We start from the raw sequence: 24,680 nt of genomic DNA, 5'->3' as shown, positions 1-24,680 counted from the left end.
TGGCTTATATGCGATCTATGAATTGCTGAGAAGAGAAAAACAACACAACCTTTAATATTCTGCAGATTTAGACTCACCGGCCTTAAAACAAACAAACAAAAAAAAAAAAACGGGTCAAAATCCGCTGGACTACTTTACTTGCTTCCGAATGACAGATTTGCCAGCGTTGCTAGCGTTAACCAGAGGGAAAAAGCTTCTTTGTTTTTTTTTGCAAAACGTTTGTCCTACTTTGAAATGGAAACGTCATCAGAGACTCAAAATGTTCAACGAAACTAAACTAAACTCTTCTATGAAGTAAACTTTCGAACGTGTTTTAAAACCAGCCAGCTGGTTTTACTCAGTTCTGTTCTCTCCCCTCCATCACCGAACTGTGTGCCCTCGCTCCGCTAGGGGGCGGCAAAGACCATCAAAGGCCAAATGGCCTCTTCATCCGACCCGCCTTGACAAATGGAAAAAGGAACAGTTTGTATCGAGGCGCGAGATTTTGGACGCTGACCTCACACGTAGTTTAACTCGTGTTGACTTGAGAGTGTTTTTGTAGATGCTGCAGCAGTGAAGCAGTAGTAGAAACACACAAAAAAAAAAAAGAAAAATGTAAAACACACAAACAAACAAACAAACAAACAAGGCTTTTCTCTCATCACCGTCATTAGCATCCTGTTAGTCAAGCTTCAGGGTCATTTGAGGGGAAAAACAAACAAACAAACAAACACAACAACAACAACAGAAAACTCTTACAGGCACTGAGTGGTTCCACAACGACTCCCCGATCAACAGGGACCGATTTCAAACAGAGAGCAAAACAAACTACGACAACCAAGTTTCTCCAAAGTGGTTTTGTTAACACATTCAGGGTTGGATGAACATGTTACTTTAGCTTTCATTCAGTTAGTGAAGCGAGACACACGTTAAACTGCATAGATTAGACATGTCTTTTGTCAGTTTTTTTTCTGCTTAGTTCTAAATTACATGCAGTTTATCCCAAAAGTCCTGTATTGTGCAATGTTTAAATTGAATTAATATTAAATTCCCCAGAGTGACATCCACTTATGGTGATGTCACAAAGGGCCCCAATACCGCTCCAAGATGACTGACTAACCCCTCTGCCCCCAAGGCAGGTGTTGACTCCGCCCTCTCAGACCTCCTCGCTTTTGTCTCCTTCCAAACACATGGAAGGTCCAACAAGGAACCAGTTTTGACGCAAGAAGCCCGGAGGCCGCAAACAGAGGGCTAAATATGACGTGAAGACAATCAACAGTGACAAGCTTCCTCAATGGAATCCTGGATGAGAAACACAGATCTATTCAATGGTTGTAAAATGGGACCTTTGAGCAAATATAATCCTCAGTCATCATTGAAGGCAACAAAACCCAGTTTGACTGTGCGTCCCCGGTGCAGGAGGCCTCAGTCCAGCTGAGCTCCTTCACCACCGCGTACGGGACTGAAAGCAGGCGGAGGACAGTGTGTGTCCCACCCAGACTCACACATGATGTCCTCAGGACATCGTTACAAAACGCATTTGTGCGTCAGAACGGTGGCTTTTGTATTCTTTTTTTATTCTCTCCCTTTCAAAGTGGCTCCATGATGACAGCTGCTGGAGGAGTCACAGAACTGAGAGCGTTTAACAGACAGCCGTCCATTAACGTCATCTATAATGTTGGGTAGTTTAGTTTAGGGTTTTGTTTTTTTTTTCAACAGATTTTTTTAATAACCTGCTAGCATTACAGAGTTAGCACAGAGTGTCAGTTGCACAGGGACACACATGCAGAGATTCCAATTCCTGCAGAGTGAACTCTCAGAGTGAACTCTTTTTCCACGGCGTCACAGAACCAAATTGTTGTGATTGCAACACAAACGCCGGTGAGCACGCAACAAGGCACGCTCAGACTAAACAAACAAATCCACACACACACACAGGTGTAATGGCGAGCAGACATTTCACATAAAGTGCACAACAGACGAGGGTTCTCCCCTCACGGCTTCAGGCCAGCTGAAGCTCCAGGACTCTCCTCCGAGCAGGTCTGGGTCTGGGATTAATGACTCTCGATCACCACCGGCTCGTAGCCGTCCGCAGAAACCCTGCAGATACGAAGCAAAGAGTTTGTTCTTTTCTTTGTTTTCAATCCAACTGCTCAAACTCAAACCTGCAGAACGTGTGAGTGGCTGATGTGAAACGGGGAGAGGAGAAAGAGGAAGCGGGACAGAAAGAGGAAGCTGAGGTCGGGTGTCTGTCCCACCTGTTCCCCAGCCTGATGCCGCTGAGCGCAGTGGTTCCGTCTCGGCTGACAAACAGATGCAGGTTGCTGTCTGAAAGAGACGAGACAGATCATCCAGCTTTAATCTGGGCAGAAAACTTTCCGTCTCCTTCGATGTGAATTTTAGTGTGATGGCAGAAGATCCACTGGAATGGATGGAGGATGGAAAGCGGACTCTCTGTCCAGTGAGTGTTCCGACTCTACCTTCAGTGTTGGTGATGTCTTCAAAGTTCTGGCTCTGCACTATCTTCTCCACAATGTCGTCGGCGTCCATGCGAGTGTCGTTCACCCAGGTGGGGTGACTCTCCACCGAGTCCTGCTTCCTCCTGAAACAAAGCCAGCGATGACATCAGCACAGGGGGGAGGGGGCTAAAAAAAAAAATCACATGACCGAGCACCACTGTCATTATCGCAGTACCGTGGGGGCCTGTTAGGGGGCAGCACTGGCCGCGGGGGTCTCGGGGGTCTTTCGGGACGTCCGGCGTCCTTGTCGCCCTCCGCCGGCTGGTCGGCACTGAAGACCACGCCCCCAGAGGTGCTGCTTCCTGTGGAGGTGTTCCTGCGATGCGTGAGGTCCGACAGGCTGGAGGAGCAGGAGTGCTCGGTGCTGTAGCCTGCAGGGTCCAACCAGAGGGAGCTCGTGAGTGGTGGTCCACCAAGAAAAGTAAAGATATGACGGGGCCTTTAAATCAAGAGCTGGTGGCGCCGACCATACCTGATATTTTGCTGTGCTGGCTGGCGTAGCTGGAGTTACGCGAGTGACCCGACTGGAAAACATTGTGGTGGTTTGTTTCCGATTCCTCGAGGAGACCTGAGGGCAACGCAACCGTTAGCACGTTAGCTGGGTTTTACAGACAATAAAACTATTAAAACCTTTAGGATAAAATACCCTGTGATTTCGCAGCTGAAAGTGAGTATTCTTCAACCAGTCAGTCTTAGAAAGAGACTGACTACTTGGAATGGATTTGTTAGCGTGAAGCTCTCAGGATTTCTAGTTTCTGGACGCCTTTTTGAAATGGACACCAAACAGTTTTAATTCAGCCTCAATGTTTTCAAAGCTGTGTGTTCATGCTGAAATGACAACAGGCTTTGTTTTTAAGTGTATTCCAAACTGGACTGACAGTTTTCCTTATAAGGTAAATGTTTTCATTTTTTTCAGACCTCATTCCAGAACCTTTTGGCTCATAGCGAAACACTGATTTCTCCAATTTATCTCCATCCATTCTCTTCTTTGAGGCAATCAAACACTTTGAGTCGTTGATACTACACATGTGGCGTGACAGTGGCAGTGACCTGAGCTGATGATGGAGGGCCGAGGCTTGGCCGTGCGACCCAGGGAGACCCCACCACCCGGCCCGGGCTCGGTCGTCCCCTCGCCCTTACAGTCCAGCTGCAGGGTGTGTTCCTGTCCCGGGATGGAGATGGACTTGGCAGTACTGGGAGGCCTGAAGGGGAAAAAAACAAAACCAAAAAAAAAAAACCTCCACTTATCACTCCGGACCAGATTAACGGAGCACTGAGCTGCACTTCTGCTGAGCCTGGCGCATTCAGATAAGATTTATTCTATCGACCGCAGGGAAGCTGTACCAACAAAGAGCCCAGATTACGCAGAGCCGAGTGTTTAGGAACCTGGCTGAATGGGGCAAATGTGCAGAAAGAAATGGGACACAACAAAGTGTGTGTGTGTGTGTGTGTGTGTGTGGTGTGTGTGGTGTGTGTGTGAGAGAGAGAGAGAGAGAGAGAGAGAGAGAGAGAGAGAGAGAGAGAGAGAGAGAGAGAGTGTATGTTTTTTTTGTTTGTTTTTCGAGATTTACTGACAAAATGGATGGAGGTCTGAAAATGGATTTTTAGCTTCTACAGTTTTTGCATTGCTGCTAAATACATGCAATAAAAACCCTAACTGAGGAATTACTCACTTCTTGAAACACGGATCTCCAGACAGGAGGGTCATCCCGATGATCACCTGCAGGACAGCAAAAGGAAAAATGTCATGAACCAACCCAGAAAGGATGGATTTTATGCTTCCAAGCCAAATACATTAGAAGCACTTAATTGTCCGTTCACCCGACGGTATGACATGCAAATGTAACCAGTACACCAATACTAAACTAAACCAATAAGCCTGATTCCAGATTAACTGGTGAACTTCTAACTCCAACAACTAACTGGGGAAACTGGGAGAGAATCGCCAGTGAACTGGCTGATGTGTTGGCAACACGTGCAGTCGTGCTCCAGTGGAGAGAGATGACACATCCACTCGTGACTGCCATGGCTCCTTCTCGCATGGAGCACTTTGTATTGCTGATCTGTAGGTGGCGCTTCTGAGAGCCTGAACTGCTCCTGTAAATGGAAAGCAGAGCCGCTGGGAGCTGAGCCGCTGGGAGCTGAGCCGCTGGGAGCTGAGCCGCCGCTGCTGCTGCTGTTGCTGCAGCTGCTGCTGTGAACTCACTGGTTTGTAATCTATGCTGGTAAATTACAGTGATTCCAGTGAAGAAAGTTTTTTTAAACCAGTTTCACAAAAGGTAAAAAGATTGTGTCTTTCTGTCCTTTAAATATAAATGATGTTTATCGGAAGAAGCGAAGAGCAGCTCATCTGAAAAAGTTGAACGGGTAAAATAATGGACGGCACAAAAGCACTTCAATTATTTGTCTTTTTAATACAACAAGCTTTCATAAGCTTTTCATATGACATTTAAAATATCATAATAGTATTATGATATTTCAAAATATCATAAAAATATAGAAAACTTCATAAAACAGATGAAAGACATTTTGCCATGGAGCTCGGTGTGCGTCCTTGCCTTCAGTATGGAGTTGTCCTGCCGTGTGTTCTTGGTGTCGTAGCCCTCCAGCAGGCAGCAGCGCACGGTGGAGCCAGAACCTGCAAACTCCGCCATGTTGAGGTCGGTGAAGCCCAGCTGAGGGGTCGAGAACAGCAGCGTGAGGTCACCTTTTATCCCTTCCCATCCTAATCTCTGTGGCGTGACGCGATGAAAGGGTTGCTGCGACGCCCATCATTAAGCGACTACACGGCGCCGGAGCTTCTGCAGGTCTAATGTATGACGCTGCAAAAACCACACGTCCCTAAACGTCCACGCTGGTGTTTTTCAGTGGTTTTTCCAAGGGAAAAGCGAAGGGATTCCGCGGCTTCTGGAGTTCTTTTTAAAGAGCAAATACGTTACAATTTAGTTCGAGGCTAAACTGAAGCCAGCAGGTAGACCAGTTTTCATTCTGGTTCACACACTTTTTTTGTGCGGTGTAATAATAAGCATGTCAGTGAAAGACCAGTAGTTTAATAAAATGCCATATAATGTGCAAAGTTCACTTTACCAATGTTTTCCAGCAGAAATCAATGTCTTTATCCTGCCAGCGAACACCACAAGAGTTAAAAAAATAAAAGTCCATCCTTTAGTTGTCTCGCTTGTCTACTTTCACAAAGTGTTTGCTGGAATACTCAATGTTCACAATGGGCTCTAAACTCTCTCCAAGGTTAGTGACCACACCCTCAGCAAGGTGTTGTTGTTGTTGTTGCCCCCCCCTTCTACACTGACCCACTACTGCAGCACTTCTAGCAGGAGGCTAAACACGGCATTTTTCCCCTGGAGTCTGGGACGAATGATTCAGACGCGATAATGGGGACAACAGCGGGACTTGAAAGTGGGCCGCCTTTTGTCTGAGCTGCCGTACTTCCATCCCGGTCCTCATTCTTCAGGCTTCCCGCCTTCGGCTTCAGGGAGCTTCTGTTTTCATAGGTGTGTATTTAAGGAAGCCGACTTCCAAGGAGGGAAGTGAGGTATATTTAACCCTGGGAATTCTAAAAGCAGCAGCAGAGGAGGAAACACTTCCTGTCTGTTTCAACGTCCAGGGATCAACAAAAGATTACCGTGGCGAGGGGACGATTGACTCGACTGAGCGGAGCGCCGATGGTCAGCGAGCCATTCATTGCGGGATGCTGTGCATTCCTTGCAGAGAGACACGAGACGGCCTGGACGACCGATGGCTGACGTGTCGCGAGGAATGCTAATATTTACGCGACGGAGGCGACGCAGTTTGCACAAGCTCATCAAGTGACCGCTGCTACGTGTTTATGGCTGTCGGAGGGTGGAGGAGGGAGGGGTGTGCAGTCCTTACCTTCGTGTACGCCTTGCCTCCTTTGAGTTCCTGCAGGGACAAAGAAGAAAAAAAGAAATCAGAAGGAGAGCGTTGAAGCCGACTGATCCAACTTTATAGTACAGAGGCGCTTCAATTACAGGGAGGCGAAATTACAGGCTGAGAACTCGGCGGCAGCGGCTCCGCAGCGGAGCGTTCACGTGGGAGACTTTGCATGAAGTCTGCATTAAAGTTGCCAGCGACACATTCAAGGGGAACATCCGCAGCCTTTATAGTCCACAGAGGCGTTGCGAGCGAGTATATTTAGAAGGTGTCAGGTGTCTACAGTGTGAATCATCATGTTCACACTGTCCGGAAAAGTTCAACATCGTCAGCACCTGTGCATGAACGCGGTTGGTGTCCATGAACGGACATGATGATCGATCTCAGAGGACTTTAGACAATAGAGGGAAAAGCTGGAGGTCGTCGAGCACAACCTGCAGATCTAAAGGGCCAGTGTGGCACATCTACAGGGGACTGCGTGTACAAAAGTGGAGCAGGAAATACATGACTGTATTTCGTGTGACTGTGACTATATATTTGACATAAAGAGCAGGTCCACATGGTGTTGCTCGGGGTTTGTTGACTTTCCACCAAAGTGGGACTTCAGAAACCAGGCATTAGCATTGCTGAACGATGCTGAGGCCACCTGGTCGCTGCGGGGCGGCTCGTTCAGCCGACCAACCAGTCTGACGGCAGCTCGATATCTCAGGTGACAGCAAGACCCAATGCAGGACAAACAAACAGGGATGTATTTGTGTGCAGTATCTCTTCCTGCCACCAGGTGCTACTAAATGCTACACACCTTTCACCCTTAAAGTAAGAAAAAAAGTGTATTGATGGAAAGACAAAGACGATGCATTTCTTTATTTATTTTACCTTTCTGACGGACACCCTGCAGACGGAGGGATCCAGGACACCGGTGTGGGGGTTGGCGCTCATTTTGGACACAAAACTGAACCTCTTCCTCCAGCGAACGCAGTTCTCCTGAACCTCCTGTCTGCAGAAGGGGAGAGAAACAGCGGCGAATCAATCTCAGACATAAACACATTCACGTGCTTCCAGTTAATTATTTACACAAGGGCCTCCCGAAGCATTTTCAGCTTGCCCTGAATTTTTGATTTTTTTTTGGAAGGAGCCAGACTTTGATTTAGGGCCCGTTTAAAGAGTTCAAGGAACTCGAAATGCACGGGGTAAGGCGTCAGCGTGCACTCAGCTCGGGCTTGTTGTTGTTCCCGGGAAGAGACTTCTTCTACGCCGTCATATTCTGAGAATGTGACCGAGAGCAGGAGGAGTTTTTTCCAGTTATGTCATCCTGTTCTCAAGAGCCTCGTGACCAGCGCATCCACCGAGGATCGGGTTCTTCCGAGCATGTTGCCTGAGACAGTTTTTCCCCAAAACTAATTGAATCAAGGCTGCAGCAGAGCAGTGAGTCAGCGTGCATTGAGAGGGAAAAGTAGGAGCAGCAGGATGCATCATCGATTCTGTCCGGCCCAAAATAAAAACCCCAAAAGTCACGTGATGAGAAACCAAGTGGAACCAACGGCACTTTTGTATTTTCATCCCACATCGCCAACAGCATGTTGCCGTCACGCTGAGCAAACACAGAGCCGCTGGATCTTTGACATTTCAAGACTGAAACTTGGCTTGCTGGAGAGGGACTTCAGAGAGAAAAGCCTCCCAAAGAGACGAGATTATCAGAAACGGGATTTTCAGAAATGTTCACATAAGTAGAAAGTGGCCAGGAGGACGCTCGGCTCAGCCAGGAATTCAGATGATTTAGAGGGGATTTGAGAATGTTTGCGTTTGCTTTTTAAGCTCCTAATGACCCGGCCCCACCCACCCACCTCTGTTACCTGACGTTTTAATCCTTTGTAAGCAAAAATGGGCAGTTTCGAGGTCAACGCACCGACTTATTGCCACAGGTCCCGAGATCAAGGTGCAGACGTGGCGTGACACGACTTTTTCTGTTCCAGAACGAGCCTGATAAACCTCACACAGCCCTCTTTTTTTTTAAACCACCCACGAAAGTTTAACCCTTTCTATGTTGTTTCTCTAGATTATATTGCAAAGCATTTTTTACTTTCAGCCTTTTCAGACATTTCTAAGGACTTTCTTTGCTGGATATGTGAAGCAAACCCTGTGGATTGTGCTTCATTCTTGGCTGTGATGGCACCTGACACAAACTCTCTGCTCGGCTCCTCAACAAGTCTGACGACGAGACGTCAAAGAGAAACCAGGTGTGTTGGACCGGGGGGAAAAGCCGAGGGACCAGCTGCTCCCAACTCAACATTTAACTGGCGACTTTCTGTGACAGCAACATCAGTCACTGGTGAAGAGTCATTACGTTTTCCCTTTCAAACAGAGAGAGAAAAGTCCGTCGAGGAAACAGCCAACAATGGTGCTCGGGCCTCTGTCAAAACACAAGTGTGCTGCGTCAGACAAGCGCAGGGAAAACATTTCAGACTCCTCACATCCTGGTTAACGGTTGGGAACTGCACAAACACGCCTGTTTGTTTGCCTCAGGAGAGCGGCGCTGATGTGATGCCACTTGAACAGATTCCGGGAACCCTTCCCAGAAATGCGCAGAAAGAGAGGGAGAGAGAGAGAGAGAGAGAGAGAGAGAGAGAGAGAGAGAGAGAGAGAGAGAGACACAGAGAGAGAGAGAGAGAGAGAGAGAGAGACAGAGAGAGAGAGAGAGTGCAGAACGGCGAGGAATTCACTGAGCAGGAGGAGATTCACAGGCCGCATTTGGTCGAGGCTGGTTTTTTTCTTCGACATCAGCGGCACCGTCACAATCTGAATTCCTGCGTCGGTTTATCACGTGTGGAAGCAGCCAGTCTTTCACTTGGAGGTTAAACTATCTGACATCGTTTAGGAAGAAAAGAAAAAAAACAACCTTATACCAAGACAAAGGCTTCAAATTCCAGCCTTAACTTTGAGCCGCTTCCAACTTGCTCATGGTCTCGTGGAACGAGCCAAATGCATACTTTAGCTTCACGGACCAAACTCCTGCTAACAGCTGCGTCTGAAGATCTGCGAGGGCGCCAGCAGAGTGGGCTGGAGGAGGAGGTGAGGGAGGCGCTCGCACGAGGACACGCTGCGGTCGGAGAGGTCGACCTGCTGATGATAAAAAGCCCTCAGACAGACAGCTGATGCTGATGGGAATGTCCTTCAGCGGGTGAAGAAGAAGGACAGACACTGGAGACACCGTCGAGCCTGATGAAGAGACCCAACTGACCGCAAGCAGCAGCTCCGGTGGCCGCCGGGCCCTGACACTGGAAGGTCGTGGGTTTCGAAATAACTGGGAGCCGCTGCCTCCCAGCTTGGCTCTCAGTATCGACGGTCCGATTTGTGGGGAGTCAAACACAGAGAAGAAGTTTCCCTGCTCATGATCCATAGAATGCAGTGAGAAAGAATCAGTTGTGGTGTCATTACTGCAAACAGCATCTGTGTTCTAGATGAAACCGTCCACATTAAACTATGAAAAAAAAAAAAAAAAAAACAAGGGCAGAAATTGTTCCAATGACAGTCATTGTGTTATTTACAGTTGAAAAAGCAAGGTTCATAAAATATAATCCTCTGAGCAGAGTGGTGCGACGTCTCTCTAGAGGAGCCTTATGTCATCTGCACAATGAGCCCCACAGCTGGCTTCGCTGGAAAAAAGTCCCTCGCTCTAAACAAAGTGTATTGTTTGCAGCAGTTAACTACAGATGTCTCGGGTGCGCCGACAGGGGAAAAAAAAACTCTTCCACTTCATTATTAGTCAGGGGGATTTTCACTCTTTCAGGGCCGAATGTCCCTCTCTGAGTGAGAGAGCAGTTAAAGCCGAATCCCCTCCAGCTGAGGAACATCATCATTCCTGTCCCAAGCTGCCTGCCAATCACTGACCGAAAGCAAAACAAAAACAAAGACCATTTTCTCCCCCTCAATCTTCATCTCATTTCTCAGTGTTTCTCAGAAAACGCAGAAATATTTTGTCGGTTCTGCCTTGCATTTACACGAAACCAGAGTTTTCACTGAAACCACACAGACTGAAACATCGCACATTTTTCAAAAACGCCCCCTTAGGGTGGATAAGTTGTTATTTATTTTTGAAATTTTCGAAGACGACTTCGTGTAAACAATTTTTTTTTTCCAAGAGCTTTTTCGAAAATGCGCAAATTAAAAAAAAAAATCTGTCTCCATGTAAACGGAGCAGGGAGGGACGAGTCGAGCTGCAGGACGACTGTTCCTGCCACGTTACTGGAGCCGCTGCAACTGTGAGGAGACTCCTCCCACACACACACACACACACACACACACACACACACACACACACACACACACACACACACACACACACACACACACACACACACACACACACACAGTGTGTTCAGCTACAGAAGGGATATTTAAAGCAACAATCTGCCTCTTTGATATGCATTCTGCCTTTAAAGCACATGTGCAGAGAAAATGAAAAAAAAAAGGTCTAAACTTCTGCACTCGTTTGCATGAACTAAAAAAAACCTCTTAAATCAGAATTCAGAGGGGAATTGGATTTTATGCTAACTTACTGTCGGGCCCTGAGGGAGACAATTAAAGTGGCAGCTAATGGGGGACCTATTCATTCTATATCCTTGGGGGAAAAAATGAAGCCATTTGCATTTAAATGAATGAAACTATACTGTACTATTGTTCCATGAGGGTTAGAGGGGCAGGTTGGGAGGTTGAGGTGCATGTGGACCTTTTTGTTCAGATAAAAACATCTGTTCTGGAAAATATTTCAGGCTCGCTTCGTTGAAACAAACCATCTGCTGCAATTACAGTATCAAGAGAGAGACAATAGCCGCTGCCTGTTAGGGGCCTTTGTTCCGCCTTTACTTCCACCTCACTGTCCTTCTGCACGTGAGGCACTCGGCCCTCCGCGTGGCTCTCTGCCTTGAGGGGGCTGGATGAGAGCAGCACCTGCCTGGAAGGAACAGGGGGGGGGGGGAGTGGTGTTGTCATGCATCAGCTGCTGCTGCTGCTGCTGCTGCTGCTGCTGCAGGGTTTTAACCTGCAGCCACCAGCTACAGGTGGCCAGCAGTGTGAAGACAGAAAGTAGTGATGTTTTACTGTTAGGGACCCACAGAGACGAGCAGTTATCATATTAGATTATTATCATGGGTTCATAGCTAGTGGGTGGATCCGATGGATGGATCGTTAAGCAGGTCAGCGTGCATCAGAGCACAGCAGCAAACATTTCTTCACTGATGAGCGACAGACAAGAGTTTTTTTCTTCCTTTTTTGAATTCTTCATTTCGGTCGTTAAAAAGATCTCCGATGTTGTTCTAATCCACTTGGTAATTCAAATGATCACTTCAGACAGAAGGTGACACTTATTCAACGCACGCACGCACGCACGCACGCACGCACGCACATACAAAACAAGTAGCAGCTGCTCCTCACACTTCCCCTCCCCCCTTTTAATTTTATTCACCGTGTCTCTGGGACGAGTCGTGTGATTCCTGACGCCTCCATCACTCTCTCACTCCACAAACAACATCTTAACAACACAAACACAAAAAAAAAAAAATCCTCTCAGCTCAGGGCCCCTTCCTTGAACTTTACTTAATACCATGTGTGAATAATACTGGACCCCTGCCGCTGTGGCTTAAGGAGATCAAATGGCAATAACTGCAGAGCATTGATGATTTAAGGCCACGTTTACACATTTGTCTAAATTAATGAGTTGATTGCTGAGTTCATTCACATAATGAATGGCTCAAACCGCTTCATCAGTTTTGTGTCAATTAAAAGGACCTTTTTTATGTCAGTTTAATATAGTTTACGCAGGAGCGAGTTAAATTATTATGATCTGAACAGAATCTAAAATATCAACAAAATAAAATGAATCGCTACAGGCACGATGAGACAGCCGCACCTTCAACTGACAGCAACCAATCCAAACACAGTTGCATTGCGGTGGTTTTCACTGCAGGGAGGGGAGAGGCATTAAAATAACAAAACCAGTGCAGGAGGTCAGTAATCCCGACTAAAACCTTTGAGGAAGTCAGAAGGAGAGCAGAACCTGTTCTCACTTTGAGGATTTTCCTTCACCCATCAACCCTGCAGAACAAGGCTGGGGGAAAAAAAACAGGAGGAAGGCACACCAACACGCAGCTCTGGCTTGACCCCTCCTCCTCTGCCACACCATTGGTCCCCTGACTGCGGAGCAGGGAGCGCTCCCGGAGCACATTCCTCACTCCAGATGGCTTTGTTCCGGCTCCATGGAAACCTCACACTGCTCCCATCGGCCGGCGCTCAGAGGAGGAGGAGGAGGAGCAGGAGCAGGAGGAGCAGCAGGAGGAGGAGCAGCAGACGCAGGCGGCGGCGCTCGCTGAAATGTTTTGAAAGTCCTCTCCTGTGAGGGGCCTGTGTGTTCTGTTTTTTCCTGCTTCCCAATTTCACCTACAGACTGGGGCTGCAACGACTAGTCGATGTAATCCATTACATTGACAACAAATAAACGTAAAAAGTTAAGCTTTGACATAAGCCGTTTTTTTGTACATTTATCAGGAAATGATCGGAAAATCATTGAACAAGTTTGCTTAGCGAACGCTAGTTTATTCAAGTAAATGCGTACTGCGTTTACAGCAGCAATTAGTGAATTACTGCCCCTGTCGATACCAAAACCGATAACATAATCTTTAAAATGTAAAGTAAAACACCCATGATATTTTACATTGAAAAGAATAACAATTATGTTACTGATAAATGTTTTATGTGTCGTTATTCTAATTTATTTGTTTAAAAACCTATTCAGTCCAAGTCCAAAATAGTTGCTGAAAAATAAACAAGATAATCGTGACTAAGTGACTCATCGAAAAAAAATAATGGTTAATTGCAGCCCTACTGTGAACCTATTGGACTCACAGTTCTGCTCTTTGTCCAGCAGGGAGAGAAATGAAAGATCCAGCATCTGGACTCAGTCGCATGAAACGGGTCCGTAGGCGACGCGACAAACACGTGCAACACAAAGGCGGTCGTTGTGCACGTCCTTCTGCCGGCAGCAGCAGCAGCACCGGCAGCATCGCCCACATGTAAGCACGCTGCTTGACACTGGGATCAGATTAGTTTGTCTTGAGACAGCGAACCGTGTCGCTCGGTTCCCACGTCATTCCCAAGCGAGCGAAGCCTGCCGTTTCCCAGACGCCTTCACCTCACCGCCGACCAGATCACAGGGACGTCGGTGGCGCCGCCAAATATGATTTGTAGCCACGTGCGCGCTCGAAAAGAACGTCCGTGGGGACTCAGAGCAATTCCGAAATGAGACGGAATCCCGCAGCCTCAGACCGCAACCAGGGACCCAGGTCGTAAAAGGGCAGACAGGCAGACGTCTTACACTCAGGCTGAAACTGAAAAATGAGGAGGATTGAAAATAGAAAGTCAAGTTCTGGTTCCAAAAGACGCCTTTGACTTCGGTTTTCCAACTAGTCTGGGTCTTTGTCCTGTCAGTGACCTTCCCAGAAGTGAGAAAAGTCCACGGTTTTTACTTTAAGTTGCGGAAATCGGATCTAGAAAGCAGCCTTATATGATGTCACAAAGGGCTCTGATACCGCTCCCGGGTCAGAGTCAAGCGGGTGTTTTTTTGCTGGAGGCTGTAAATAGACCGTCTTTGCTGACATCTACAACCTTTCGGTCAAAGAAATGTCTGAAAATTGTAATGTGAGTCCTTTAAAGAAGAAAAGAACTGAATTCCAAGGATTTACAGCATCCTAATGAAATAAGAGCAGGAGATCTCAAAGGAACGGTCCAGGAAGCTCCATGACTGTGATGTGCAGAAGTAAAAGACAGAACAGGGCCGTAACACTAATAAAAAACAACAAAATAAATAAAATAAAAATGACAGGATGCATTTCTGTAAGAAAGTGAAGGAGATCGAAGGATACGTTTGGTTTGACGTGCAACGACAAAAGCAGCTTCAGAGATAAAAGGAGGAAGCTGAGGTTTAACGACACCGCAAAGACCACCAGGACTCCACACACACACACACACACACACACACACACACACACACACACACACACACACACACACACACACACACACACACACACACACACACACACACACACACGTTGGTCTTGTTAAGGACCTGGTTGAAATTTCCATTGACTAAATAATGACGTGCTGGGTCTTCACAGACTCAGTCGTGAACACCCGGCCGGGTGTTCACGGACTGGTCAACTGAAAGCCTCACAAACACATGACTGCCGTTTGAATCACATTGTGATGATTGAGCAGCAGCGGCTGAAGAGAGTCTGAGGCGTCTTCTTCTGGTGTAGCACCTCGACCACCAAGGCTGATGAGAAGGAAACTTGGCCTTTTGGTGTTAATGCTGGTCGCTCAGCCTGCGCTGTGTGCAAACAAACAAACGCAACAATGAAGGCCTATGAAAGGCCTAACTTAACTTAAAACAGTCACTGTGGCGGCCGAGGCTGCGGTGGAGCTCGTCTAACTGGCTCAAAGGCAGCCTGGATTTGCGGCGCTCTGCTCGTTGGTTTTCACCGGCTTTCCTGCATTATGACTTCCTGAAGCGCAAGCCCAATTACAAGTACGCATTTTATGAGAACTGTAAATCCGTCTTCAACAGGGGGGGAAATATAATCAGCATTCCTTCACTACAGAAATGATCAGATTTACCGGATCCCCCCCCACCACCACCAACACCCACCCCAAAAAAATTCCAAGATAAGTGTTTTTATAATACTGGGCTTGAGTTGGTGGACATGCAGTGATGGTACGGTCATACACCAGACACAGTGTTGGGCCTTTTCTTTGGTATGAGCCATGACGGGCTTTGACTTTTCGCCTCTGCGAAACAGCCGCTTTTTCACTCCGTGGAAATTCGCTGCTGGTGTGGAAGGAAGAGTGAGTGAAGCTGATGAAACAACTTCTGCTGCTGCAAACGTGATCGCGCCCCTTTAATCATCTAAAAGAGTCAAATGTAAACACAGATTTCTGTTGCCCCTCCCCTTCTTCCACTCGCCCCCGGCAGAACCTCAGCAAGTGATGACTCAATATGTCAGCAATGCAGCACTACGGGATACTTATCTCCCATCCTGGCTGTACGGCTCTTGGGGGGCCCCCCCTGACCAAACGCAAACAGCGGCCCGGGAGGCCAGGTCGGGTCGCTGTCCAGGGCTCAGATAAACAGGGCGAGAGCAGAGTGCTGAGGAAGCAGACAGATCCTGCAGGAGGTGCGGTGACGTCAGGACTGAGCCGAGCTCGGCGGGTCACAGAGGATGAATGCAGGAGATCAAGGTTGTTAGCGTTGGATGCTGGCGACCCTCGTCCGGCCGCACGGTCAGGACACTGAGCAGCCACCCGCTGCCTCTTCGTCTAAGCACAAATATTCATACGGTTCGGCCATGCGTTTGCCGGCGATTTGACGAAAAAAACGCACATTTTCGGAAACGCTCTCCGGAGTGGATGAGTTTGAAAACGCCGCCTTGACCGGCTTCGCGTAAACGCCAGAACTGATCATTTTGGAAACGCTGATGTCACAGCTCTAAACCACTCCCCCGCCTTGCAACCTGAGCCGCCGGCAGTTGCATACAACCACTCACAACAACAACAACAACCACAACTTTGGGCAACAGAACTGTTGCTGCAACTAATGACCAGCCTGCAGTCCTCCCATTAATCTCCATTAGAGCAAACTGCAAACAATAGTGAACAATAACACACAGTGTGCTTCTCTTTCTTCCGCCTTCGGTGAGTAAACTAGCAGCGCCACACCAGGCCTGTCAAAAAGATTTTGAAGACAGCTTTGTGCAAATGTTTTTTTGTTTTTTTTCACGTGCGGTTTCGAAAATCGTCGGTTTGAAAAAAAATCTGTTTCCGTGTAAATGGCCCCTAATGCTTTACCCCTATGGTGTGGTTCGAAAATGCTAATTTCCCCACGGTGGGATTAATAAAGGCGTTCTATTCTCTTCTCAATGTTGGCCAGAATGCTAACTTTTGACAGTTGAGCAAACAATATGAGGGACCCTCAGTCTGACAATCCCGTATATGCACATTATGCAACGGCACGCTGGTACGCTCTGAGGTAAGGCGATGTTGAAAAACCTTGAGAACAAACTGGAACAAACTGGAATAAGGCAAAAACTGTCTTGTGGAGACAGACGCTCTAATCTTCAGATCTTTAGTGGTGCTCTGCTTAGAGAAAGAAGAAAACTAAATCCAACACATCTCTGCAGCCGAGTGTCCTCACGTCCCGGCCAAACACTGGCGGCTGGAAAAAGTGAGAGGAAAACAGGAAGCAGCTGTTGAGGAGCCGCTCGGGCCCAATCGATTTCGAGGTCCCTCCTCATAATAAACTCCTGCGTGGTCGTCTTCCTTCCTCTACGCCCCCACCACCGCCACCAGTGGCTCAACTGATAAACGTTGCTTGCGGCTAATTAACTTGTTGGAGAGGCGAAAGAAGCGACACCCCCATCACAGACACATCGCAGGCAGATTTGGTGGATTTTCTCATTGTCTCAAGAGGAAATCGCACCGTACATTCATCCGTTCTTTAAGCTTTTCAAACTGCCACTTCACCACAATGGATTTTTAAATGGATTTATCAGCAATCCATTTGCAACCAATGGCTTTTTTCAGTACCAGGAAATGGGTCAAACATGATCAAATTCTGCTTGTAGGTTAAAACAAAAATCTGACTTTTTTTCCCCCCTTGCAGCTGTTCCCATGACATAACCATCATCTGCCCATGTTCACATGTCCTCTCTGTGTCCACTTGACATGTGTGGAACACGTGCACTCAGAGCTTCAGTATGAGCAGAATGGCATGTGCGTCTATTTGGGAGGACAAGGGCTTTAAAAGTTCCTGAGATTCCACTGGCGCGGTTGGACAAGCTCCAACACGATAAGGGGAAGGGGAACAAGATCTAGGAGCTGCGTTTTTCCGTCTCCTGCACTTACGCATGAAGAGAACCAGAAATATCAAGCAGTTAGAAAAAACCCATCGAGTAAAAAAAAAAAAAAAAAGATGATGAACTTCACAGGACCTTTTCCAACACATTCAAACCCCGGTCGAGCACTAATGGATGGCAGAAGAGAGACGGCCAGGAAGCTCCTGCCAACTCCACCCAGAAGTTCCTGGTACCCTTGAGGGTCAGAAGAATCACATCCTTCTGGGAAAACACTCTTGCACAACCTGCCAACGGTGTGTGTGACAACGTGTTCGCGCAATCGCCATTGGGCTTCACCAGCTTCCATTACCCCTAGAATTGCACAAGACCTAAATATGGCAATAAAAAACTGGGAATGGAAACACCTAAACTTCAAAAAAACAAATCAGATCAAATATGACTAAAAGGTTTTTCTGCTCTCATGAGGTGGTTTTTCAGAGGTATCGATACAGAGGTACATTGCAAAAGTGTCATGGAACCGGACATGATGTGTGGGGTCATGTGACCAGTTCACTTCACATGAAAATGGTGCGTTATGTTTGGACGGAGGAGACAGAATATTTTTTAAAAGTAATGAAAGAGAAAAATCTAACAACCATTATTGATAGCAAACAAACGATAAACAAACAAAAGCAAACATAAGTCTCATAAAATCTCGCAATCTTAAGAGATTTTGCATGAATTGCGGCTTATGCGCTTCACACCATTCAATGGAGACACCTGCAAATCGCAATTGTACTTTGTCAAAAAACTTTGAAATATCGCTTTTATTTTCACAAAACTGTAATGAAAACACAGCTACAGAGAAAGGGAGTCCTGATGGGGACATAATTACTGTTGGTTGACTTGCATGTTAGCGCTGAGCGCTAAGCACCCCTCTCCAACCCACCCCGTGGTAAAGTGGCTGCCTTGGCTCTCTGTCCGGCCACGTGCGGCGGCTCACATTAAACGACTTGCAGATGGCTCCTTTACTTTGCATTGTTATGTTGCCTGTGAAAACAAAAAGTCCCGAGGAGGAACTCGAACAAAGTCACACAAAGCGGACCACGGCAAATTCAGGATATAACTCCGTGCATTGGCCCGAAACCCCCTCCAACATGTAAGAAGAAGAAGAATCATTAACTCAGTTCATAGTGGAGGTCACAGAAAAACACATTTCTGTAGCCGACGTCTTTATTTGAGTCTGAAACGGCGACACTGTGGTAGTTGTGCATGTGTTGGGAGCATTTGTAGCCTCTTCCTGAAACGTGTCCCGCATGCAAACAGGAAATGAACACAATTTGTGCCCGTTTCCACATTAAAAAAAAACAACCAAAAAACCAAAAACGCAGCCTCTCCCAGAGAACCTGAGCCTGATCCACATCTGCGCTGACTAACACATTCCTCTCAGGTTTCTTTAACCTCGAACTGTTCCTACATTTGTTCTTTGTCTTGACCTCTGAGTCTGTTCCTTCTCCTCCACCTCATCCCCCTCTTCACCCTGCTCCCCCAACCCGGCTCGTTTCCACTCCTGGTACACTGCTATCTGGCGTGATTAGTGAAGCTTAGGAAAGATTCCATCCCACCCAGAGACTGCCTGTTGTTTTTGCACCACTGACACGTTGCTTCATCAAGCCCTGGAGATCAGGAATGGTTTGGATATAAAAACAAACCTCTAATGTACAAAGAAAAAAAAATCAGAGCTGATAAGAACTGGACTGAAACGCCGCCCCTGTCTACAAAATGAGGATGGAAACCAGATGGTTCGGAAAGTTGAATAAAAAGCAGACTGGATGTACAGGTTGTCTTGGAACCTAGATGTATCACCCGAGCACAGACAGCTATTACTTCAGTACAAGTTGGAAAAAGTCTTTTACTGGGTTTATTTTACATAGAATCAATATAAAAAGGCAAATTAATTCCATCTTTATCTTTAGAGACGCTACAATTGAGCTTTGTTGTTTAAGTAAGTAAACTCACCCTAACCAACCAAATGATACACATTATTTAACTAAAGTTAAACTAAGGCCTCAAATGTTCTCAAACTTTTTGTTCTCTTTAAAACTCTGTAAAATTCAGAGAAAGACAAGCATGGGGTAGGGTGGGGGGGGGGTATGTCACTCATATTCTGCCCTTGGCTGCACGTCATGCTTGTTATGTCCAAGTGTTGTAAATGTGCAGCACTGTTTCATGTTATATCACTGCAACTTTGAAGCCACGAGCAGAGCTCGTAGGAACAAAACACAAAAGCCCTCTGTGCACAATGACATCAGTGTTTGTGCGGTTACATCATCACAAACAGGACAACAGCAAGTAATTTCTGATGGACGTACCAAAAAAAAAACAACTTTTTCTCAGCCGCTTCAAGTTTGAAACTTCATCTTTTCCTCTTGTTTAAACTTAAGATAAATTAACATGCAATGTGTAACTGAGTATATTAACTGGTATTTACCAGCTCAAAACATCGAGGCAACATTATCATTATTTTCCATTTGAGTCTCTGTGTTTGAGGGCTAATATGCAGCGTAATGTTTGCACCCGCCTGTTGGAAGATCCCCTCTTCTCTGCTTGGAGGTTTTGCTACACAGCTGCCATGACGCGTTTCCATTGCTGTTCCAATGCCTTTTTTTTTTTTTTTTTTTTTTTCTTCAAATTGGCCTAAGCACTCCTTCAACTGTTCCCAGCTGCATTTTCTGATTCCTAATTTTTGTTGACACCGAACAATATGAAGTTGAACAGAAACGCAGATCATTCAGTTTGTGTGTGCGTGCTGTGCAGCACATAAGATGCCATCCTCTGAACTTCCAGCAGGGCTCTTGGGGCGGGTGGGAGGGTTGGCCCGCTGGTTTACCCTTGCCGATAAATTCCCCAGTGTTTGTGACCCGGTGCGCAGCGCGACGGAGGCTGAGCTGACACAAAGAGCGGCTCTGTCAGATCTGTGACATGATGCTAATCTGCGTCCGCTGCTGAGGGACTCACTCCCTGGTTCACCCCCCGGTCTCCTCCGGAACCCTCCCTCCACCCTTCTCGACAGAGAGGAGCCTTGTTTTCAGAAGCAGAGATGATAACCGAGATCGGGGAAGAAGGAGGGACGGTGAGGCTGCGGGTGGTTATGCAACCACAGAAGAAGAGATTGACCTCTGGAGGCCGTGGACGTCGCCGTCCTCAGCAGACACAGGGACTTCTCCCAACAATTTCCTTCTTGTTGTTTCCCAGCAAATTCAGGCGGTTTCGACTGACAGACAAATATTTTGACGAGGTTGCAATAATAAAGAGGCAGTGAAAAGAGTCAGTAACACTAAATTCTTTCTTTTGAAAAAAAAAAAAAATCCAACAACAAACGCAACCAGAAAATATTTACTCCATAAAAACGGCTACAACCAAACCATGTGAAAAATTCTTTCTATTGGGGCTTGGCAAGATGGATCGTCTGTTTTCAATGTGTTTTCACTGCACTCCATCCCATGCAATTTTTTTTGCTATAATTTTGTTGTTGGACCGATCAGAAAGCCCAATTCACTCAATCAGGACGCTGAAAGAAGTTGGCTATGTTATGTTATGCTTCTTCATATTTCACAGCCTTTATAAAACTTAATATTGAGCCAGTGCAGAACAATAAATACCTGCAATCAAACATCCCTCCACTTGACTCTTGAAAAGGAGCGACAAGCAAGTCAACCTGTGCAGCAGCAGCAGCAGCAGCAGCAGCAGCAGCAGCAGCAGCAGCAGCATTACGACGCTGCAGTCATCCCTGCATCCATCAGATGGAACCGGAGAGAGATTATCTCAACTCCACACAAGTGTTTATTAAACTCCCACTCTGGCCTCTCCTCCACGATGAAAGGTAAGAAAACAGAGACATCCGCTGAGAAGAGATCTGGTCAAGACAGCGGCGATCTGCAAGCATGTGTTTACTCTCCACTGCACGCACACACACGCGGACACACGCACACACACACGCAGACACACGCACACACACACGCGGACACACACACACACAGAGCAGGGGGACGATGCGACGTGACGACCAGGAGGTCAAAGGGACAAGAGGAGGCACTTTTTCACCCCTCCTCTTTGAACCATCGGTGCAGTAAGAGTTTGAACGTAACCATGGAAGCTCTCGGCAAAAGCTGGAGAAAGAACAAAGGATCCACAGAACGACTTTAACGTTTGTGATAATGCACAACTGCAGGCCGTCAGAAAGTGAACCAGATAAGGAGCTCGACGAGCAAATCGAGTTCATCCTTTCATGTGAAAGTGGGCGAGCGGCCATCAAACGCGGCTTAACAAACTCAAGGCCTTGTGCTGGTTTATTCCGTTACGCTGAGGTTCGTTTAGTGGGTCAGACTCACGAAAGGGCAGCGCAGGGGACAGAAAATCGGAGTCCTGTGATTTCTCGGAACACGATTTCGCGTGTCTGTGTGACAGAAATAGAAACGTCCGCTCAAATAAGCTTCTATTCTCGACAAATTAGGCCGATGCAAAAGTCCAAGAAGCAGAGCTAACGTTACGGCCTATGTGGGTCAATTCACTTTGCCACTTTGCCGCTTTCCTGGTACGCGGGAAGAGGAAGGGAACTCAGCAACAGACAGAGGAGTTTTTGACTGTGCCGCTGCTGTAGCCGGTGGCGCGCTTCCTTTCACCTTGTTAGTGTTGGACTGTAATGAGTCTGATCAAAATGTGGCAGCAGGCAGGTTCAAACAAAGAGCATCTCTTTGATGGGCAGTGACTCTGTGTGTGTGTGTGTGTGTGTGTGTGTGTGTGTGTGTGTGTGTGTGTGTGTGTGTGTGTGTGTGTGTGCGCGCGCGCGTCACTCTTCTGTTGTTTGCCTTGCGATACCTCAGCAACACCTTTGCCAGGTTAGTGACAGATGTTCTTCCTCATCCAGCCATGTCTTTGTCTCTTGCCAAACACGTTAAAGGTCAAAGCGTCAGTTTTAGCAGGAACCTAAAACTCAATGCTTTGCTTTTTCTCCCAATGGGCTGTGAAAAAAGGGCCACCCACGCGGTTTTGAGGAAATCTATGAGGTTTTTATCAATTAGTAATCATGTCAAACTGCTCCACAGGTATCCAGGAAAAAAATAAATCAATCTGAAAATGGGGACCTTCCATGCCACTTGGAAAGAAATTAAACCGAGTCTGGTTTCAATCACAGATACACTTATTTTTTGAGTAACTCTGACTCAAGGCTGACAGCAAATCTTTTGTGTCCTGACACCACACATGAAGACTTTGAAGCACAAGAAAACAGGTTCCGCGCCTGGCAACGTCCCATCAAATACAAAGGACTTTCAAAACCTAAATTATTTCCGCTCATTAATCAAAGACGAGGGATTGGCGAGGAGATGAAGGTTGTTTACAGGACGAAACCCAAACGTGGGAGTTCTCAGTTTCCTGGCGTGAATGAGATAAATAAGCTTTCTTTGAACAGTGTCTGTACTTGATCCTGGTGTCATTCAGCAGCGGAGGAGGCAGTCGCTGGTCTGAACTCTGAGCTGGCAGACAGCATAATTTTGACCCACGCGAGCTGCTTTGAAGGGCTGTATTATGTTTAGTCTGGTCGCCTGGCTGAGGTGCCAGCGCAGATACAAGGAGAGGCCACTTAAACATGGCAACACCCTGCATTTACGTGCACACAGAAGACAAGAGAGCTGCATTACTGGGTTCAAATACAGGCGTGCACCCTGGCAAAAGCAGCAACTTCAGAACCTTAACGACTCTGTTTTTGTTGGGGTTTTTTTTGGACACAACAGCAACATTATATCTACGCTTATAACTCCAAGTATCTAAAATGGAATCATTAACTATCACCATTTTATGCTCAATGCCAAAATCACATTTTTCTCTATTTTCAGTTGCACCTCTTAAAATCCAAATCCCTTTGTGTTATTACTCTAGCTGAGTTTATTTTCTGTAATTGATGCTGGATTAATTAAGTGTGTTCATTTTTTTTTTTTTTTTTTTTTTTTTAAAGTGGTTTCGTTTTTTTCCCAAAGTTGAAGTTTACAAGTTTTCCAAATTGAAAGAATATTAGAAAACCACACACTCTGTCATCTTAAAAGGGTCTTTATAAAGTCGTTAAAGTTGCTGCAACAGCTTTGAAGCCCAGTCAATACACAGGACTGCCACATCACAGTGCATGGAGCTGGAAAAAGTAGGATAAGTGCAGAATCCATGGAAACAGGCTGGGTTGAATTAGATGTGAGCATTTGGAGCGGCAGCTTTAACCGGTTGGGGCGACACTGTGAGTGTTTGTTTGTGGCGGCGGCGGCAGCGGTGTTTTACCTGGAAGAAGTGGCGACAAAGTCCCCATCCAGCAGCCGCAGCTTGCAGAACAAAACCCCGTTGACAAAAGGCACGGCGGTCAGCTCCTCCAGCGTCAGATGCGTCTGGAACTTGAATTTCTTCTTTTTCGCGAAGAAAGCCATGCTCCTAGTCCTTCCACTCGCATAAAACGCAACCCAGGCGCTGTCACAGGGAGCCTACAAAGGTTGTCGAGTGTAAAAGGAAAAAGAAAAGGAAAACTCGCAAGCCGAAGTCAAAACGTCCCTTCTGCCGCTGCTGCTGCTGCTGCTGCTGTTTTCAGTTGGGCTTTTCGTGGGAACTCTCCGCACATGATTCAGCACAGAAATCTGCAAGCAAGTCGGACATGTTTTGTGTGTAAACGTGAAGAAATTGTTGGGGGTTGTGGTTTTGAAAGTTACGGAGGACCTACCTTGTGTCATTGCGGGTGCTGCTCGTGTCTGCCGACGGTCGTGAAGCAGCAGAAAACTGACAGAAAAGACGTTTCACCCACTACGTCTCCTGGTGCCGAGACGGGGGCAACTTTGCTCAAGTCGCATCAAGCTAACTACGGAACACGAGGACTACTTCCTGTTTTCGCCCGTTTAAAGAAAATCGACAAGAGTGAGCTTCAATTTTACGGTAATTCGGGACTACATTCAGTATGCTATAATGAAAACATAATTTTAATGTCACTTTAGTATTCAGATGATCTCAGTTTGTGATCGACGTTTCATTTTTTTTAACCCATTTATTTAAATGGGAAATGTATGTAATTTTATTTTGAAAGAAAACTATTTGATTTCTTCTTCCTGTGGCACTCTGCAAGAATGAACTTGACAGATATTTTTTCACTGATGAGATGCTGGTTTGGCTGCCAAGTTCAGTCTAAATGATGAAACAGCGACATTATGTGGCGGTAATCTAATCAATTTCGCTGATTTTATTTTACTCTAATTCTGTCTTCTTAATAATGTTTACAACTAATCGTTTTCGTCTTTGACCTGTCAACGAACTCCTCACAAAAGTCCACTCTTCGCTAATTTGCTGTCCAGAAAGTGTTCGTTCCGGA

At 46.5% G+C, this 24,680-nt stretch overlaps 1 protein-coding gene across 1 annotated transcript; it reads right to left on the bottom strand.

Annotated features, from left to right (window-relative positions):
* Positions 1-1,677: 1,677 nt before the first annotated feature.
* Positions 1,678-24,191, bottom strand: eeig1a (estrogen-induced osteoclastogenesis regulator 1a). The gene is made up of 12 exons (XM_076046930.1): positions 24,042-24,191; positions 23,612-23,958; positions 7,284-7,404; positions 6,387-6,416; positions 5,057-5,173; positions 4,172-4,218; positions 3,549-3,700; positions 2,971-3,066; positions 2,674-2,869; positions 2,460-2,581; positions 2,238-2,307; positions 1,678-2,079 (listed from the first exon to the last, which is right to left on the bottom strand). The coding sequence occupies exons 2-12, from the start codon at positions 23,752-23,754 to the stop codon at positions 2,034-2,036; spliced, it is 1,140 nt and encodes a 379-aa protein (XP_075903045.1). The 5' UTR covers positions 23,755-23,958; positions 24,042-24,191; the 3' UTR covers positions 1,678-2,033.
* Between the last annotated feature and the right edge of the window lie 489 nt (positions 24,192-24,680).

This window comes from Nelusetta ayraudi, unplaced genomic scaffold (genome assembly GCF_046127955.1).
Source record: "Nelusetta ayraudi isolate G7.1 ecotype Tasmania unplaced genomic scaffold, CSIRO-AGI_Nayr_v1 ptg000092l, whole genome shotgun sequence".
Lineage (NCBI taxonomy): Eukaryota > Metazoa > Chordata > Actinopteri > Tetraodontiformes > Monacanthidae > Nelusetta > Nelusetta ayraudi.
This window is presented reverse-complemented; position numbering and strand designations above follow the sequence as displayed.